Source organism: Macaca thibetana, chromosome 10, assembly GCF_024542745.1.
Source record: "Macaca thibetana thibetana isolate TM-01 chromosome 10, ASM2454274v1, whole genome shotgun sequence".
Classification (NCBI taxonomy): Eukaryota; Metazoa; Chordata; class Mammalia; order Primates; family Cercopithecidae; genus Macaca; species Macaca thibetana.
Window position 1 is genome coordinate 42,562,243 of NC_065587.1, and position 20,863 is coordinate 42,583,105.

Below are 20,863 nucleotides of genomic sequence, written 5' to 3' on the forward strand. Positions count from 1 at the left end.
GTGGCGGGTGCCTGTAATCCCAGCTACTTGGGAGGCTGAGGCAGGAGAATCGCTTGAACCCAGGAGGCAGAGGTTGCAGTGAGCCAAGACCATGCCATTGCACTCCAGCCTGGGCAACAAGAGTGAAACTCCGTCTCAAATCAGTCAATCAGTCTGTAACTAGGGCTAGCGCAAGGTAGCCAGCTGTTTTCTCTTGTGAATTAATTATTGCATTTATCATGTATAAACATCTAAAATATTCTGATTGCTGCCAATTCAAGTCCAAGGCCATCCTCTGAGAGGCTGCTCTAATGCTGCCTCGGAACGAGGCAAGATTGGCTGGGAGTTTCGTGCCCTGGCCTCTCTGTTTGCCCACTGGGGTACCCTGAGCCCACCTCGGGGCTCTTTGGGCCTCAGTTTCCTGCTGCATGGTGGGGAAAATGATGCCAGGGCTGTTCCTAATTAGGGTCAAGTGAAATCACAAGTGAACTACTCTTACTAATAGAACATTCCGTAGAAATGTTAAGGGATTCTTACTACTCACACACATGCCCACTCCAATGTTTGAGCTGGTTGGTTCCTCCCAACCCCCACTTTTAGGAGTGTCTGAAGAAGAAAGTGAAAGAAAAGACCACAAGGAAGGGATTTCGTGAGGTTACGTAGGTACCATGGATCCTGTCCTTCACTACTTAGTGTGGTCTGCGTGCCTTGGCCTCCTTAGGAAGCTTTAGGATCTGGGGTATCTTCTTATAAAATGCAGATTCAGTAGGTCTAGGATGGGCCTGAGAATCCACATTTCTACCAAGTCCCCAGCTGAGGTTGCTGGGCCACAAACCACAGTTCCGTACCAAGGCTGTAGATCATTTAGAATCCTGGGCAGCTTTTTAAAAACTGTGATGCTTAGACTGCACCCTTAGAGATTCTGATTTAGTAGGTCTGGGCTAGAACAGAGGAAATTAATATTTTTTAAAAGCTCCCCCGGTGATTCTAAGATGCAGTCAAGATTGAGAACCTCTAGTCTAGACGATGATGGTAATAATAGCTCTTTTGAGCATCAGCCTATGCTAAGTGCTTTAGATGCTCCATCTTCTGTAGTTTCCAGAACAGCCCTAAAAGATAGGTATTGCAATTACCTGCATTTTATAGATATGGAAAGTGAAGTTGACAGAGGTGATGTGACTTACCAGAGCTCACACAGCTGATACACAGTAGGTCCAATGAGATCTGTCCTGTGCCTGACCCTCCTACCAGCAAAGCTTTGGACTCATTTCTGAGAAATGCTTCTTCTTCAACTACCTTTTCTTATCCTTTTTTCAATGGAACTCCTCTTACTATCTTTCCTTTAAACTCTCAAAAGCCCTCTCAAAGTTCTGTCAGGATTTCAAGGCATATTCTGCCTCATTAAATAGTGTATTTGTCTTGTCTAGATTCCCAGATTTAAAACTTGTATCTACTTCCATGGTATTTGCATGGTATATGCTTTGCAGCACCAAGCAGAGTATCTTACACGTGTTCATTATTAATACTAGTTGCATTTTATAGTTCAATGCCCAAGGTATCTTCCAGAAGTCTCTATTATGATACAGACTCCTCTGTAATCCTGGTTATTCAGCATACTCTATAAACTCTTCCCGCTGTCTAGGGTTATATAGTTGACAAACTGCTTTTGCATATACCATCAGTGGAACCACTAAGGAGCAGTATGCTCGCCCAAATATTATAGCTAATATTCCAAGACTCTTGTTACATGAATAATCTCATTTAATCCCCACCATGACTCTACCAAGTCATTATTATTGTTGTTACTCCCATTTTATGGTTGATGAAACTGAGATCAGGTTGTAAATTGTCCCAGCCATAGAGGCAATGAGTAGAGGCAGAATTGGAATGCAAGCAGCCTGCCCCAAAACCGAACTCTACACTTCCACAGGTGGCAGATTATGCTGATTTATGTTTTCCCTCCTAGAAACAAAAAGGGAGAGCAGTCTTTTTTTTTTTTTTTTTTAGATGGAATCTCGCCCTGTCGCCCAGGCTGGAGTGCAGTGGCACAATCTCGGCTCACTGCAACCTCCACCGCCAGGACTCAAGCAATTCTCCTGACTCAGCCTCCCCAGTAGCTGGGATTACAGGTGCACACCACCACGCCTGGCTAATTTTTGTATCTTTAGTAGAGATGGGGTTTCACTATGTTGGTCAGGCTGGTCTTGAACTCCTGACCTTGTGATCCGCCCACCTTGGCCTCCCAAAGTGCTGGGATTACAGGCGTGAGCCACCATGCCCTGTGAGATCAGTAAAATTTTGTCCATGGGTATGATTGTATGATTATTGATCCATACAATATAGGTGAAAATAATTAAACAATAGAAAAATAATTAAATTTTGGTAGTGACTATCGTTCAAACTGGTAAACTTTTCTGCCATTTTTACACAGGGAATATTTATGAATAAGTACAGTTTCTATTTAATTGCTAGGTGAATGGAAACTGAACATGCCTATATTCTTAGCATGAGTTACTTTTCATTTTGAATTTTTAATAAGAGATGTACTATGTTGGCTTACAGTTTTGTGAACAGCTTGGTTGCAAAGAAGCACACATTAAGTGTGGCTTTACCGGGAATTGGGGCATCCAAAGTGGATTAACAAAGCAGATTCCTGTTGAGTGTGTCACACAGAAACCCTCTTGGTTTTCCCCAAACTCTTTTGTTGTGACTCAAGACTCTTTCACCCCATTCCTTAAGACAATGACTTGAAAACATTTCAAAGAAATTTCCACCCAAAATAGTGGAAGGAGTTGAGAGCACAGTGAGCATTTGCCAGCAGAGGGCGACCTTGGCTTGTTTCTACAGGATTGTTTACTTGGGATACCTATCTGTGTAACAGTGAACAGAAGTTCATTTAGCAAACAGAAGTACACGTTTCTCAATATTTCACTACAAAAACATTCCATTGAAAATCTTTTAATGTACATGTATATACAGCTTAGAAAGTCTGTTCTTTTCAGCAGCACTGAACAGATTATCTACATCAAACTAGCGGCTCAACTGAGACACTCAGTAAGGAATTCGTAGATGGAAACCCTGGAGGATTTTCCTTATTTTTGTAAAGTGCACTATGGTTTTTCTTCCCTATGAACTCATAACTTCTGAAATCACTTAGTATCACCAATGATTATAATCTAATTTCTCAGAAAACGGGGGGTATTACAAGCAGCTTTTACTTTGTTAGGGTCATTATGAGCCCTTCAGGGAAAACTAAGAGTTTCTGGGCACCTTTTTATTGTACTGGTTTTTGTTGTTATTGTTGTTTGAAACAAGGTCTCACTCTGTCACCCAGGCCGGAGTGCAGTGGTGCGATCATAGCTCACTGCAGCATTGAACTCTTGGTCTCAAGTGATCCTTCCACCTCAACCTCCCAAGTAGATGAGACTATGGACGTGTGCCACCATGCCCAAGTAATTTTTAAAAATTGAGATGGGAGTCCCATTATTTTGCCCAGGCTGGTCTTGAACTCCTGGGTTCAAGCAATCCTCCTCCTGCCTGGGCCTCCCAAAGCTTTGGGATTACAGGTGTGAGCCACCGTGCCTGACCTTGTTGCATTCGTTTTTAAAAACTTTAATTACAAAGATTCCAATCTAATGTTCTTTCTTGATTAAAATTATGGAAATATCCAAATTAGATATAGTAGATGATGGTAGATGGGATGACTGTTATCAGTTACCATTTTAAATGCTAAGTATTATGGTAATCCTTTTTAGAAAGAAATCTCTAGAATTAGAATTCTAGATGGTTCCCAAATATCTACTAGCATTAATTTTTCATTTTCATCTAATAAAGATAGGTAGTAACGTCAAACTATATATAGTGCTCTCCTTCCATTTTTGTTTCCCAAATAACTGAAAATTATTTTAAGTAAATTTGCAATAATAAACTTAAGATGACTTAATTATCCAAACTGGAGGGATCTGTCTTTTTCAAATTTATTTTTAAATTTGAATGACTATCGTAGATTTGTGACTCCTTCCCATTTTGATAGTATATCCTAAGCCAGATGTGTTGTGGGTTAAACATATTTTTAAATTAGTAATTTCTTCCTTTACAAAGCATACCAAAGTTCAGTGACACTGTTACATGTTAAAGGAGTAAGTATGGTATAAATTCAGAGGAAATTTTTTCTTATTTATAAAAATGTTTTTACAATTTTTGACAGTCTCACGAGTAAGTAAAATTAACAGCATACCAGAATGTTCTCAAAATGAAATGTTTGGTTCCTATGTGACCAGGGAATATAACATATTTGTTAATTGTACATATGGTATCGGGGGATCTTGATTTGACACTAGCCAACAATAAGACTTGCAGACCTTTTCCCGCAGTGTGCACACAGACCACACGTGAAGTACTTTACCTGTACTAGCACCATGGTACCCAGACTTTCTGGGTTTAAGTCCCAGCTCCACTGCTTATTAGTTTTGTGACCTTGGGAAAGTTATTTAACCTTTCTGTACCTTTGTTTTCTCACCTGTAAAATGGGGATTTTTTTTAAAGTACCTAGCTTATAAGGTTTCTGTGAAGATGCAGTGAATTATTGTTTGCAAAGCACCTACAAAAATACCTAGCGCATAGCAAGTGCTATGTATGTATTTTCCTTTATCATTATATTACCTTATTTAGTCCTTACTACATACAACCTCTTGGGCAGGCCCAGCCTCACAGGTGTACACCCTGTGAAGTCACCCAGGACCCCAGGCTAAGAAGGGCCTCTGCTGCTATCATCTTGAAATTCTTAATAAAAAGGGATCCCACATTTACATTTTGCATTGAGACCCACATTTTCTTGAGGTAAGTAGTAGTATTGTCCCCTGGTATTATTGTGGCTTTGGACAAATAGCATCCTCAGTGTTCTCACCTGTAAACCATGGTGTAGTGACAGAGTAATTACAAGGTCCTTGGGAGAATTGAATGAGACACTGAATCAGCAGTGATTGGCACATATAAGTTCTCAGAAATGGTATATATTATTACTATTGTTACCATTTCTCTTTACAAGATAACTAACAATATTTCTGTGCTTCTATAAATTCTTATTCTTGCTTGCAAGCACAAGAAACTTTCAGTGCAATTAAAGGTTTACTGAAAGCACAGAATAAAATCATAAAACTCATCTCTGGCAAAATTAAGATAGGTTTATGGAGGGAAAAGGTCACATATTTACTGTTGGAGAAGTACCTTATTAAAATCTGAGACTTCTGCAGATCTTAAAACTGAAGAAGTTTTTTGTTCTACAGACCTAGACTAGAGAAGCATTCAAGACCTTGGAGAAACTTTTCAAATAAATAATATTATCAATAAAAAGTAGGCTCAATACAAAATAAAGCAAAACACTGAAGACTATATCAATCCAAATATTTATTCATACCGAATTTTACTAACTTAACAAATGAATTAATGGAGTAAGACCCCTAAGTATAAAGGCAAAGGAAAATGTAAGAAGAAACTACTGGACACCACAGTTCATTTGCAACATCTCAAATTCAGATCATTATGATTTCTGTTACCAGTAAGATACTTTATGCCTTAACATTAGTTATATCGTAGAAGGTAAATAAAGTATTTTGTAGACTTTGATGACATGTATAAAATATTATTTTTTCAAACATAAAGGTCAAAATAACATATTCTTTTATAATTTACTTTAGAAGATAGGATAGAAATCTGTCTCTACAGAGGATAGAATAAGGCCTTCTAAAGAAAATTGGAGTACAGCATTTGTTTTGACAAAAAAAAATAATTAAAGGAAAGTTATTTTATTTCACCTTTAAGAATTAAGAATATAATATATGTTCTTTCCACAATAGTATTTGCCAATCAAAACAAAACTAATGAAAAGCCTCTGGCAATCAGAAGTTCTTCTGATTTATTTTTATATCCATCCTCCAAATTTTAATTTGTTGGGTAAGTACACTCTGGAAAGATAATCTGATGATAGGAAAGTCAAAGCTTGAATTTCTGCCTTCATTTTAGAGTCTGCCATTATTTCCATCTGTCAATAAAAGTAAAATATACTCATACCAGAGTTCTTAGCTGCATTTCTGTCAATTCAACAAACTAGTAATCTAGAATTGCGTTATTCTCCAAAACCAGGGACAATAGCCTTAAGGGTCAGCCAGAATATTCTAGAGCTGCTACAGTTAAAAATATCTGGAGTGAGAATACTCTGTATGCTGTCTTCAGTAATTAGGGATAGTCTGAATCTTTATGATTTCTTCTTCCTTTTTTTAATCCCACAAACTATGATACAGCCATCAAGAATGTGTATATAACCATGATAAGGATAAAAACAGGCCAGCTGCATTCACTGATCTCATCTATTAGCATTCATATGACTCAATTTCAACAACTATTTACCGCCAAGCAACACTTATGTTAGTCGTGTCATATAAAATTTCAAGAGGGATATTTTCAAAATACGATGTGAATAGCCACTACTAAAGTAAAAACAATTAAACATGCAACACTTGAATTGTAAAAAGAAACATACTTCTTTTCTCCAAAATGGTTGGCAGGTAACATAAGGTCTCCTCAGGATACTGTCAAGTTTCATTTGGTCCCTGTTTGTCAGTGGAATCAAACTATCTTTAGGTACATTTAACCTGGAAAAAAGTAGGTGAAAAAAATCAGTAAAAAAGTGTTTCTGTAACTTGATTGTCATGTATTTTTGCCTGTATTTATTGTACTACTTCAAGAAACTCAGAAATAAGAAAATTAGTACAGATCTACCTCTTACATCCAGGATTGAGGGGATCTGTCATGTCTCAAGACCAGCACGTTTTCAAGTTCATAGTGGAAGTTTGTGTTTCCACAGTAAGATTCTAAAGTTTTTGTTTTCCTTCATGTCACACTCGTGGGATGATGACAGGATGACAGGAAGACTGATATTGGTTATTAAACAAATGCCAATAGCACTACCATCATGTATATAGATACCAGGGCAGCTTAATAATGTACAGTTAGGCCTCTCAGAGCCTCACACTCTTCTGGCAGTGAGCTCCAATATGCATGGCCAATGGCTGAGATTCACTGAGGGACTTTAGGTTCCATTGAGTATTTAATTCTTCATAATTCATTGAAGATTCTGGGCCATGGAAATTAGTCTCTCACTTTTATCACTTTACACATACACACACACACAAACACATTCTTACCTATCTAGTTTTAAATTTGAAAAACATGGAATATAACTTTATTATGGTATGTGTTTTAAAAATAGAACATGAGAGGTCCTGGATTTATGGTGTGGTCTACCTTTTGAAGTCACAAATCCTAGATTTCCCAGGAGAGTCTTTTTTAATGTGTCCATAATTATGACCATTTGCCAGGGGCAGCTCTTGGATAGGGGTGACAATTTGATTGAAAGGGAGGCCTAGAGGATTTCCCTTGCAGCCCGCTTCTGTAGCTACCATAGTGTTTTTCCTTTGATCGTATATTCATTTGGAATGGCTTTTTAGTGCACTGATAGAATTTATGAGATGCAGCTAGAGTTTCTTGAAGCCATTCACCTTAATAATTATCAGATCATATGTCTTGAATTTGTGTTAAAATTGTTTTTATACAAACAGATCACCCCCAAGGGATTTTGACCATGACACACATGCACTAAATTGAACACGTTAATTCACTGGAGTGTAAATATTCAAAAATAAAAAATGAAATGTTTCCTTTTGGACCCTCATTTTGTAGAAAGTGGCTGATCACCCAAAACCTGTTCACATTCCATATTTAGGAAACAAGCACCTGTTATCAAGGATTGCTCACCACTTAAAGAAATCCAATAAACATATTTAAATTCATTCTTACTGACCAGTTATAACAATAAGAAAACATTTTTAAATATCACATTAGCAGAGGTGAAAAAAAATGTTAATGCAGTAAGCTGAGGGACAGGTGGACTCTTACTCTTCAGAGAAAGCAAGATACTTAATCTATCCGGACAGCAGTCAAACCCTGATTACGGGGATCCTCTTTGACCCACCAGTTCTTCTGGGAATTCAGCCTGAGGGACTAATTAAGGATGTGCGTAGAGATTTAGTTACAAGAGATTCCATCAAAGCACTACCTATCAGAACAGAGATTTGGAAACCACCTAAATGGCTATGAGGGGATGGCTGAATAAACACTAGCACATCTAGAATTAAAACTCAGCAACAAAAGACGCTAAAATAAGAAATGTACTTTATTGACATGGAAAAGTGATCACATTGTGTTGTGTTTGAAAAAAAGCAGATTACAAAATAACAGAGTATGATCTCAGTTTTGTGAAAAAGTTACGGCTATGCACAGAAAAAAAATTTACAAAGGTAAGGCTGCTGATATGTAGGTGATATTTAACTTGTTACTTAATATTTTTTTCTATAATGAACATATATAGTAAACTTGCCAAACTTGAGGTTCCCAAATTTTAACAATCTTAAAATGATATTTTTCTTTTGAAGTTAAAAATTTAAATCTACGACAAAATTGACTCATATGGTTCGTTTTTTTTTTTTTTTTTTTTTTTTTTTTTTTTTTTTTTGGAGACAGAGTCTCACTCTATCACCCAGGCTGGAGTGGAGTGGTACGATTGTGGCTCACTGCAACTGCTGTCTCCCAGGTTCAAGCAATTCTTGTGCCTCAGCCTTCCCGGTAGCTGGGATTACAGGCATGCACCACCACACCTGGCTAATGTTTGTATTTTTAGTAGAGACAGGGTTTGTCATGTTGCCCTGGCTGGTCTCAAACTCCTGGCCTCAAGCAATCCACCCGCCTTGGCCTCTCAAAGTGCTGGGATTACAGGCATTAGCCACCATGTGCCCGGCCTACAATGTATTGTACTTTTAAGTACAAACAGTGTATAAAATGTCTTCACCATAAGAGTAAAACAAAAACAGTTTTTAGCTAGCTGAAAGTGTAACACATTAACCAAATTCATGTGTTAAGTATTTTAGTTGAAACAGAAACATTAATGAATTTAATTCATAATTATATAATCATAAGTCATTGTGGACAATATAAAGAAAAAACATTAAGAGCTTTTCCTTGTAGTGACTTTTTAGGCTTATTGTTACATATGACAATGAATTGTCATTTTAAATATCCTAGTTCTGCTATACTATCTAACCTTTTCAGATCAGAAGGGAGAAGACCAAGCCATCTAATAGCTGGAACTGTGAGATGATGAGCTTCAAAAGACATAGACTAAAATAAAGAACAAAAGTATATTAGGTGAGGCTAAATTGCAGAAAATTAGCATTCTTGTTTTTCAGTCAAATTTTTCACTTATTAAGAAGGACAAGTACTAAAGCTGGCTTCACATGCCCAGAGCCCACAGAAGTAAGAAAACCATCAGGAGCTATGCTAAGCTGGGCTTTCAGTGAAGGTGTTAAAACTTTCTGGGTTAAGTGCGGTGGCTCATGCCTGTAATCCCAGCACTTTGGGAGACCAAGGCAGGAGGATGGCTTGAGTTCAAAAGTCCAAATTTGCAGTGAGCTGTCACTGTACCACCACACTCCAGCCTGGGTGACAAAGTGAGACCTTGTCTCAAAACAGCAACAAAAGAACAACAACAACAACTTCTATGTAGTGTTTCTGAATTAATTTTCTAAAGCAAACTATAAATGAAGCTCTCTGACCTACATTTCTTATTGTTCATGATTCCCCATCTTACACCCTGCTCCACCATCCTTTTCATCTGCTATAAATTTTGCCATGCATCAGAATCCCTTGGAGGATCCCACCCCTAGAGATTTTGGCTCGGTAGTTCTGGATGGGAACTGAGATTTGCATTTCTAAGAATCTTCCAGATGATGCTGATGCTGCTGGCTTCGGGCCACACTGTGAGGCCACTCGTACATGGTAATTGTAGACACTGGCGGTGACATTTATTGTTTCCATTTCTCCTTATAGTGGGAGAAAAGGGATTAGAAAAGTCAGAATTCAAGGCTCTATATAATATTTAGAGTATATTTGGTGATTAGACAGCGTTGTTATTACCCCAGAGCCCCACAGTTCCTTCAGTATGCCAAGAGAGTGCAGGATAATAATGCCACTTGCCCATAGCTAATCCCACTCTGTCATCTGTGGTTGCACTGGTCATACTGGGAGCTGGAGTCACAGCCGCCGACACACAGATTGCTCCTAGAATAGGATACTAGGCCCTCTGGTACACTTTGGGTACTGTCAGCCTACTTGGGAGTGATTAGTAAATGCAGAAATCACCTCGGTGAATATAAAATATCTAAATAATAAAAAGGGAAAACTGCTTTTCTATACTTACCATAGATCCATACTTATAGATGCACATTATTTCTATGCCTGTTAAAAGAAAGTTTACATATTACAGGTTAATTTGCACTCTCAAATTTTATCTACTATTTACAATTTTAATTTTGTGGACATCGCCAGTGAAAAATTTATCGTTCTCAGTTTAATATGACAAAATAACAATAAATTGTCTCAAATAATTATAGACCTAATTTTAATGTAATTATTTTCTTTTAAAATGTTTTATAAAAGTGTCCTGAGAGTAGAAAACACAACTACAGGCTGGGCATGGTGGCTCACACCTGTAATCCCAGCACTTTGGGAGACCGAGGTGGGCAGATTACCTGAGGTCAGGAGTTCGAGACCAGCCTGGCCAACATGGTGAAACCCCATCTCTACTAAAACTACAAAAAATTAGCCAGGCATGGTGGCATGTGCCTGTAGTTCCAGCTACTCAGGAGGCTGAGGCAGGAGAATCACTTGAACCCGGGAGGCAGAGGTTGCAGCGAGCCGAGATCGCGCCTTTGTGCTCCAGCCTGGGTGACAGAGCAGGATTCGATCTCAAAAAAAAAAAAAAGAAAAGAAAAAAGAAAAAGAAAAACACAACTACAAATATGATTTAGTTATGACTATTGTTGTAAATAGTCCAATGATAAATTACCATGTGGATCAGCATCTACAAGAGTGAAAACAGGAACATGAAACGTATCCCAGAGTTTCTTGACTAAAAGTCTTGTGTTTAGATCAGGAACTCCCTTTCCCTAAAAGCAAGATGAAAATTAAGAATTTTAACTTCAGAAGAATAAAATGGTTACAACTACACTCTTATTAATAATTTAAAAGTTAGGCTGGATGTAGTGGTTCACGCCTGTAATCCCAGCACGTTGGGAGGCCGAGGTGGGGGGATCACCTGAGGTCAAGAGTTTGAGACCAGTCTGGCCAACGTGGTGAAACCCCGTCTCTGCTAAAAATACAAAATTAGCCAGGTGTGGTGGTACATGCCTGTAATCCCGGGTACTCAGGAGGCTGAGACAGGAGAACCACTTGAACCTACAAGGCAGAAGTTGCAATGAGCTGAGATCACGCCATTGCACTCCAGCCTGGGCAAAAAGGGTGAAACTCCATCTCAAAATAATAATAATAATAATAATGGAAAAATTACAAGTTATGCTCATACAATGGTTAGTACTCTGCATGTGGCCACAGCAACCCTGGTTCATATCTGAGTCACAGCACCAAAAAAAAAAAAAAAAAAAGGTTACATCTTCCTACCTTGGATTTCAGGTGCTGAAAGCCTGGTGTTGACTGTGAAAAAAATTGTACATTATATACAAACAGAGTGAAGGACTGGGAATTATGCCAGTCCTAGGAAATGATCCTAAGGAAATATTTCAGCAAAAACAGAAATAATAAACACCCTACATATTTAAAGATGCTCACTGAAGTGTTATTTAAAATGGCAAAAACTAATATAAATAGCCAAAATATCTAACAACAGGGATGTGGAGAGGCAGCATAGTGCAGTGGTGATCTGCACCAGTTGCGGGGCCAGGCAGCCTGAGTTCGCATCTCAGCTCTGCTACTTCTTAGCAACATGAACATGAATGAGTAACAAACCCACTCTGTGGTCTGGGGCTCTGTGACAACATATAGGATTATTATAGGAATTAAATTATTTAATAATCATAAAGCACTTAGAAGAGTACCTGGCTTAAATTTAGGGTTTAATAAAACTTAACTGGTGCGATAGTATTATGAAGTCATTAAAATAATAATTATGTAGAAAAGTAAACTGAAGAGTGTTACAACAATGTTAGAGAAAAGCAGAAAACCAAATGAAACGGAGCAGAGGAAGAGCGCAGAGTAGCCCTAGAGATTCAGAATGGGCTTTGGGTTACTGCTGCGAGTTTGAATTCCCTCTCTGCCCATCATCAGTGGTGTGATGTTGGGCAAGTTTCTTAGTCTCTTTAGGCCATGGCTTTATCTATAAACTCAGCATAAATGTGCCTGTCACACCGAGTGATGGCATTATAGTGACATGGAGTTCAACTATTCAAATCCAGTCCTGGTTTTGAATAGCCATCGAGATGTGGTAAAAATACCTTCCTGCATTCCAGTACCCCATTATTAAGGTGACGATGATGTTAGTACCTACCTCCTAAGGCCGTTGAGAGCCTTTACAAGTTGATATGTGATAAACACCAGTAAATGTGAACTCTCACTATGTCAAGTGCTTAGCAGGGCTCCTAGCTCATCATGGGTACTTAGTGTATTTTCACAATGTTCTTTGGGAAAAATAATAGCACATGAACACAGTAGAGGAGTCAAACAGTATTAAAGGACCTGGTGGAAAATAGCTCTTCCTAATATGGCCCTCGAGTCCCAGCCCCTTCTTGAGAGGCATTTGTGAGGGATGTTTGTGGAGGCAGCGAGGAGCGCTGCCCTGGAGAGGAGGCGGAATGGAGTCTTAGAAGGGCTGACCATTTCCACAGAGGCATCCAGATTTAGAGCAGAAGTATCAGACAAAACCAAAAGTTTTTGAACTGGCGAGGAGGGAAATGACAAGTCTGGTGTGGCAGGGAATCAGTTAGGTAGAGTGAGAGATAATTGAAGTCAGGGGCCTGTCTGGAGGCTACCAGGTGGTTGTCTTGTGTCAGAATGAAAGGGGAAGGATTAAGGGGAAAGGGCTGAAATGAAAGAGATTCCCAAGGCCAATTCAAAAGGACTTGGTGACCATGGGATGTCAGCAGTAAGTCAAACTGACTCTGACGTGTGGACCTCATTGCAGTATCTGCATTGATAGCCACAGGACAAGTGGCAGGAACACTCAGCTCTTCAAGGAAGAAAGCTTTTGAGTGTGGTTTTAGAAACATGAACTTATCAAGGTTACAGCGCTCTATGATCATGCCATGGTACTTTGGCCTGGGCAACAGAGTGAGACCCTGTCTCTATTAAAAAAAAAAATGAACTTGAGGTGACAGCCAGCTTTGAGGATGTTTAAATAAATGCCTTGGAAATTTCTGTTCTATGATCCCAAAGGATGCATTATATTGAAAACAGGACATTGTGTAGATAATATTGTAAATCCTCTTACCAATCACCATAACAGTATATATTAGTATTGGAATTATAGTAAAGTTAGATAATATACCGTAATCATGATGCATGGAGACAATTTGTTGCAAAAGTTGTCATCTAGGAGCCGCTGAAATGTTGCATCTTTTTCTACAATTAATACAAACTTTGCATCTGTAACTAAATCTGTGAAGTTAAGGCTGATAATTTGAAAGCAAGAGTATTTCAGTTTAATCACCAACTAAATTAAGGTGCCATAGAGATAACTCAAAAGCAGCTATAGATACAACATTTTAATTTGTACCTTCAAACATATAAACATATCTATTCATATATTCAGATATCTGTCTCTTCCACTAGATGTTGAGCTCCTAAAAGAGTCCTAAAGAAAGGACCATGGTGTGTTCATCTTGACTGCTATAGGGTCTAACTTGTTCCTTACACATTATGAAGGCTTGGCTTACCAAAGGAATGAATGAATGAATGAACATTCCAAAAGTTTAAATAGTTTTCCCACTTAAAGGATACTCCGAATTCCTTGAATATTAGATGGCACAGCAACAGCCTTTTAAAAAAAACAAAAACAAACAAACAAAAGAAAAACAGTTTTTATCTCACATAAAAAGCAAAAAACCACACTTTTTAGTTTATCACAAAGCCCTCTGTTTTTATTTTTCTTTGACCATACCAGTCATCAGAGACTTATTCCTCTGTTAAAAAATACTAGAAAACAGCTTTACCCCTCAGTGAGAAAATCGGCATATGACTCACAGCAATTCTCCCAACAGGGGTACTAAGTTTAGTATTGTGGACTCTCTTTGTATCTAAGCCCAGCAAATAGTTTAGTATTAAAAATATCGCTTTCAGAACCGGAACATTTAATGAAGATTACTAAATAACCATGCTAAAATGATCAAGCTACACTTTATCTGAAAATAATGGTGCATTTTTAAAGAGTTGTATATGTATGCTTATTTCAATCTGACATTTGACAATTAGCATATTTTGAAACTACGTAATGTACAGTACTGTAAAGCATATTCCTATTCATCTTTCAGTTTTATTTTGAAATCTTAAGCTCTAGGTTACATAACAAAGCAAGAAATACAATTAGGCTTCAAAACTGAAGGAGCTAAAAGAGTTAAAGCTGTGAAAACATCGATGATGCTTCTTACCGTTGCACCACAGGTACAATTCACTTTGGTGCCATCTTCCTCGATATATCTTAAGTTGCCAGCAATTAAACCTTTTGATGTAGATAACTGCAAAAAATAGTAGACATATTTGAAACCTGTTTCATGAATATGTTTTACGCTATTAAGTCACTCCTCGTGTTCATCTGCTAAATTACTGGTATTTTCACTTGGATTGAAATTTAAGAGACGAAAGAGAAAATATGTAAAGGTATTTAGGAATTAAAAAATATTTGGTAATTCATCAGTTTGGTCCATTCACCCATAGGAATATATTGAGAATCTATTATTTAAATTTATAGTGAGAAAAATGCAGCATCAAATAATATCAAGGCTATATTATGTTTTAAAATTATGTTTTATGCAAGCATTTTGTTTTAAAATAAAATGCTTTGTATTAGGTACTACTTACTATATGCAGACTCCTCCTTGACACTTTTAACATACAAGAAATGTCATTGATAATATTGTCCACAACAGTCTGGTTGCCAAAGAGTTGGCTGTCAGTGTAATATATGTCTCTGTGAAAATTTAAAATACATATTTTTAATTAACCATATTCTTTTTTTTTTTTTTTTTTGAGACGGACTCTCGCTCTGTCGCCCAGGCTGGAGTGCAGTGGCCAGATCTCGGCTCACTGCAAGCTCCGCCTCCCGGGTTCACGCCATTCTCCTGCCTCAGCCTCCCGAGTAGCTGGGACTACAGACGCCCGCCACCTCGCCTGGCTAGTTTTTTTGTATTTTTTAGTAGAGACGGGGTTTCACCGTGTTAGCCAGGATGGTCTCGATCTCCTGACCTCGTGATCCGCCCGTCTCGGCCTCCCAAAGTGCTGGGATTACAGGCTTGAGCCACCGCGCCCGGCCTTTTCGTTTTGTTTTGTTTTTTGTTTTGTTTTGTTTTTGAGATGGAGTCTCGCTCTGCCGCCCAGGCTGGAGTGCAGTGGCGCCATCTTGGCTCTCTGCAAGCTCCGCCTCCTGGGTTCACGCCATTCTCCTGCCTCAGCCTCCCAAGTAGCTGGGACTACAAGCGCCCGCCACCACGCCCGGCTAATTTTTTGTATTTTTAGTAGAGACGGAGTTTCACCATGTTAGCCAGTACAGTCTCCATCTCCTGACCTCGTGATCCGTCCGTCTCGGCCTCCCAAAGTGCTGGGATTACAGGCTTGAGCCACCGCACCCGGCAACCATATTCTCTTTGAATATGACAAGTATTAGAGTGTTAACCGAAGAAAGCTTTAACTGGATGAAAACACAACATGTAAAAAAAGTAAATTATGAGCCATAGTTTAGTCTTATGTAACTTTTCAAAGTATATAATAAAAGTTAATCCAAGTAATTCTCACATTACATTTTAAAGAGTAATTTACTAGAACAATATATTTACCTTTTGGTTGCATAAGTGTTGCTCTGTACTAACTTATAAATCATGGACAATATTTTAAGGATTAGAGCTGGAAAATAAGATTCAACAAATAAGTTGCTCATCATTTCTCTTATTGATTCAAAAGATACTGCTATCAAGGATTTTAACTTAACTTCAGTTAACATTTAAAAAATTATCTTTCCAAAATGGGAGGGTTAAGTACAGAACAATTACCTGAGGAATCAGTTAAAATTAATTGCTCTATGGACAGCAAAACTAAGAGGATGATTTTGCACTGAACCATATACCTTGAAAAATATGTTTATGTTGATAACCTACTTCCATAGTTATTGACAATGAAAAATTCTAGAAATTTATTTTATGTACAAAAGTGGTCTATTAAAACAAGTAAAATTATTTAACTGGGAACAAATAAAATGAAGAAGATAACAAAATTTATTTATCCTTTATTACCAAAAGCTAAGAACAATTAACTTACCAAATTTTTTAACTGATTTTGGTGAATCACTTTTGATCTTTCTTGTGGTGCAATGGGATACCATCTGAAGACCTACAGAATCTTCAAACCTGTCGTTTTGTTTAAAGCAAAGGAATAAAGTGAAAAAGACAACTTCTAAACACCAAACAATATATACTTATGGTCTTTAAAACCCATACTTCTTCTCAATTTAAGCACTGAAGCTTAGGATCAACTGGTTTGAAAGCATAGATCATTCCAGGTGATAACTAGGAAATTAGATTTGTGACAAACAGAGGCACCAAGATAAACCATTTAACATAAATGAGCTAATACCTTTGATTAGGGGGTGTGGGAGTGTGTTTGTGTGTGTGTGCATACTTTTTTCCTGGGAAGACATTTTTAGTATATGTAAAACGTTTTCAAATATTTCACAATTAGTACTTTACTCATTTTAATAATCTACTCATTTAATAATTTTACTCAATTTAATAAGCTTTGAAATGTTTCATTTCTGGTTTACCTGCAAAATTACACTGCATAAAATAGCAATTGTATTAGGTTGTTAAGCTGAACTGCCAAACTTCCCCTAAAGGTGGCAGAAGGCACCAGGTGGATATGTCAGGTGTAAGCTGCTTCAAAGCTAGGTAAAACCCATCTTTCAAAACATGACTGAAAAGTATACAGCTTATATTACTTATATAGATCATAAAACAATAGTGAGGAAGGAGACTCAAAATTCCTTTCATTTTGTTTCTGTACCTCTTACAAAATATGAGAGGCTGAAAAAAACCTGTATAACCAGGTTCAATAATTCTGATAAAGCTGTTTGCTGATTTTACCCTTTTTGGACACATGACTTAGCAGGGGTAGAAGGTCTGTTAGGAGAAAGGCTAAAATGTGCTGTATGTTCAGGATACTTTTATTTTGGTCTGGTATCAGGATTGGTTATACTTCGTGAGCAAGTGGTTTGCTTTTGTGGTATATATGAGAATTGCACCCATGACATCTCCCCCTCTGTCTGCTAGAAAGCATAGCTCCAAGTTTAGTGTCTATTTTTAGCAAAATTATGAGACTTTATCACATGCATTTGGAATTCTAACATCTTCTGGTGCTCCATTCTGTTGGTGCTAGCATTGTTTTCCCTTTGCCTCATCTTTCACACCTACTTCTAGTTTACATCACCTCTCTGTATGGTATGTATTATGTAAACTTCCTAAATCCTTTTTTTTGGCAAGGTAATGGCAATAAAATGAAAAAAAAAATGACCAGAACTCTAACTCAAATAATTCAAATAATGACATAGATACTGCATTTAAAAAATGAAAATGCAAAATGCCCACTTTATGTTTTCCCAGCTTGATCTGTTGTCTATCGTGAATGCAGGTGCTTCGTTTCTTGCCAAGCTTGTGATTATGTCTTGGATAATATTTTCTATAGATACAAGAACCTCAGAACTGAAACAATAAACACAGCATGATTCCATCTTAATCATAAATTTTGACTTTATAATATGTAAGATTTTCCCAGATCAATATTAAAGTAACTTTTTATTTTATTCTTTTTTAAGACTAGGTAATTGGGAAGGGATTTTTTAAAAAAGAGAAAGACTAGGTAATCCATGTCAATAATTATCTCTCCCATTAAACCTTTACTACTGCATTAAAGCAACTGTATTTACAAATAAATTTCATTTGCTTGTAATTTTACTTCTCAAGCAATTACCAATTGAAGGTCTCCCTTTTACATTAATGACTAAATTTACAACTATATTTTTATCTACACTTCATATTAACCTACCATAATCTAGCTGAACTTTAATACAAATTTGACATACTACTGATACATGTTTTAATTAAAAAGTGATACAATATTGGCTTTGAATTTCTTTCCCAAAAATGCAATGCAAAAATTTCAAAAGAAACACCTTTTGTGGTCGCACATTAGCCTAGTTAATCTCAAGCCTTAAAATCGGCTCTTCTGAAATTTAGTGATACAAAAAAGAAAACGCTTAATTACTACCCTGGAAAGAAAAAATCGTGAGGCCGGGCGCGGTGGCTCACGCCTGTAATCCCAGTACATTGGGAGGCCGAGGCGGGCAGATCACGAGGTCAGGAGATTGAGACCATCCTGGCTAACACGGTGAAATCCTGTCTCTACTAAAAATACACACACACACACACACACACACACACACACAAGCTCGGGGTGATGGCGGGCGCCTGTAGTCCCAGCTACTCAGGAGGCTGAGGCAGGAGAATGGCGTGAACCCGGGAGGTGGAGCTTGCAGTGAGCCAAGATCGCGCCACTGCACTCCAGCCTGGGCGACAGAGCGAGACTCCGTCTCAAAAAAAAAAAAAAAAAAAAAAAAAAAAAAAAAGAATAAAGTGTGAGTTCTGCAACAAACGGTGACTTGGCAGCGATTACGCCACTCTACAGCAAAATGCGAAGACTAAGCCCAGTTTTCTGTCAGCTGACTGTTAATTTCACAAGCCATCAGCTTCAAAAAATGTTGTTCTGTTATAAACACCATTAAGCTTATTGTCTAGGAAGAGAAATCAAATGCACTCTAGAAAACAGGCAAAATGTTGAGAGCTTTAATTTCCACAGGAACTTCAGAGTTTTTACTGAAAACTTGTGTATCAGAAAATGGATTTTAAAACTTTTAATCTATTCTAATATTGGGAGGTAACAACTGACCCAAATACTCATTTTTCCTAGTTTGGAGAAAAAAAGTGTTGCAGGATAATACTGTAACCAACTTTAAGATACTATCAGATTTATCTACGTCTGCGCTATTAACAAGGGACTTGCCACTCTCCTTTTCCCTCACTCTCCTAAGTTCTCCCTCAAACTAAATTCTTTTGCAAAAATTGGTTTGCTTGTAGGTTTTTCAGATTTTTTGGTGGTTGGTTTGGGCTTAAAAATAAAAGGCTGAAAAACTTTGCTGAGCAATCAACCAAGAAAGCAGGTCAAGGAAACAAAACAAAGTATTTTTAAGTGAAAGTGGTCAATCACGTAACCATGTTTTCCGTGGTTAATTCCAACATGGGTAGCTGAAGGGTTCCTGTAATTGATTTTAAATACATCATTTAAAATATATACTTTGTCTCCACTTCCAAAACAATAAAACATGTTGTCTTATTATAAACCACTTAAAATGTGTTGATGTCCTTGTTAACTCTGAGAAAACCATTCGCTTACTGAGAGAAGACATACAACACATTTTCTTTCTCAAACAAAAACAAAACAAAAAAACCTTAAAGTTTAACCTAAAATTTTATCTGAAAAAACGTTTAAAAAATACAAAGCTAACTGTACCCCAAACTCCCCAACCTATAAAGGATCTTTAGGAAATCTTCCAAACCAGCTGCAGAGAGCCTCCTGGAACATTCCAGAAGGGAACATCCTGGAAGCCACAGAAGGGGGATTGACACCTGGCTTTCTTTTTGAGTTCAAAATAAGGGTTCAAAGCAGGTGGCGGGTACTTAGGAAGGATCTTTTTGGGGGTTCCAGGCTGGCCCTCCAAGGGGTGCCTCCTCAGCCTCAACACTAGGAGGCAGCCCGGCGCCGGGAAGAACGCCCGACTTCTCTACAGAGTGGCTGCCTCGCACCTCAGCACCAGCTCCTGTACCTGGAGGCCACGCGGCTTCCCCCACTGGGGGGCTCCTGGCCACCTCTCCTCAGGGCAGCCAGCAGGGACTCTCTGTGTCGGTCTAAAACCTCGAAGAACGAGGCCTCGGGCCCCATAGGTGCAAAGGCCATGAGGGTGGTGGGCTGCCAGATGCTCCAGAAGCCCCTGTTCCAGGCTGCGCCTTTGGGGCGAGGCTGCGTGCCTTTCCCGCGCGTTCTGAGCGGCCAGCGCGTGCGCACGTCCCACACCCAGAGGCGGGGCTGGACGGGCCTGTGCGTAGTGCAGGGCGTGGAGTGCGCAAGCGCAGGGCTCGGAGTGCGCAAGCGCAGGGCTCTCAGGCACGGTCCCACCTACGAGGCCCTGAGGCAGGCGCCTCCCTGAGCTTCGGTCGCGCAGACGTGGGCTCCGCGTGGCTGAACTGAGAGATGTTTGTGTGGCCTGCTGCGGATATTGGATCCAGAGTCCCTTGAGATGATTTAATTATTTTGGGTGTGGGCTGTTTAGGGACAGCAGTATCAGCGATTTTTCATTAAAATACATAATGGTGAAGATCCAGCTGTATGGGATTACAGCTCTCGGCACTGGGTTCAGCTGTGATTGAGGCAAGTGCAATCTCTGTCCTTATTAACGTTTCATAGCAGTTGAATGCCTCCAAAGCCCTTTGCACTCAGGTCCCTCTTCTAATTCCCTTAAGAACCCCAGAAAGTTCCTAATGTGTCATCCTAATTTGCGGGAGCCAGGAAAGGTCTGCTCAGAGCAGACAGGCCTGGGTTAAAATCCCAGCCCTCCCACTCTGTAGGGCAGACGAATTTAGCAAATGAAAATACAGGACAACCAGTTAAATTA

At 38.6% G+C, this 20,863-nt stretch overlaps 2 protein-coding genes across 2 annotated transcripts in view; both read right to left on the minus strand.

Moving 5' to 3' along the window:
* Positions 1 to 20,863, minus strand: part of RBM38 (RNA binding motif protein 38) — a 493,989-nt gene that overhangs the window by 62,520 nt on the left and 410,606 nt on the right. The window lies entirely within an intron of this gene.
* SPO11 (SPO11 initiator of meiotic double stranded breaks) lies at positions 5,372 to 20,174 on the minus strand. The gene is made up of 13 exons (XM_050745311.1): positions 20,018 to 20,174; positions 17,727 to 17,840; positions 16,405 to 16,493; positions 15,927 to 15,993; positions 14,956 to 15,064; positions 14,526 to 14,612; positions 13,879 to 13,915; positions 13,427 to 13,536; positions 10,937 to 11,036; positions 10,289 to 10,326; positions 9,134 to 9,210; positions 6,518 to 6,629; positions 5,372 to 6,019 (listed from the first exon to the last, which is right to left on the minus strand). The coding sequence occupies exons 1-13, from the start codon at positions 20,146 to 20,148 to the stop codon at positions 5,900 to 5,902; spliced, it is 1,191 nt and encodes a 396-aa protein (XP_050601268.1). The 5' UTR covers positions 20,149 to 20,174; the 3' UTR covers positions 5,372 to 5,899.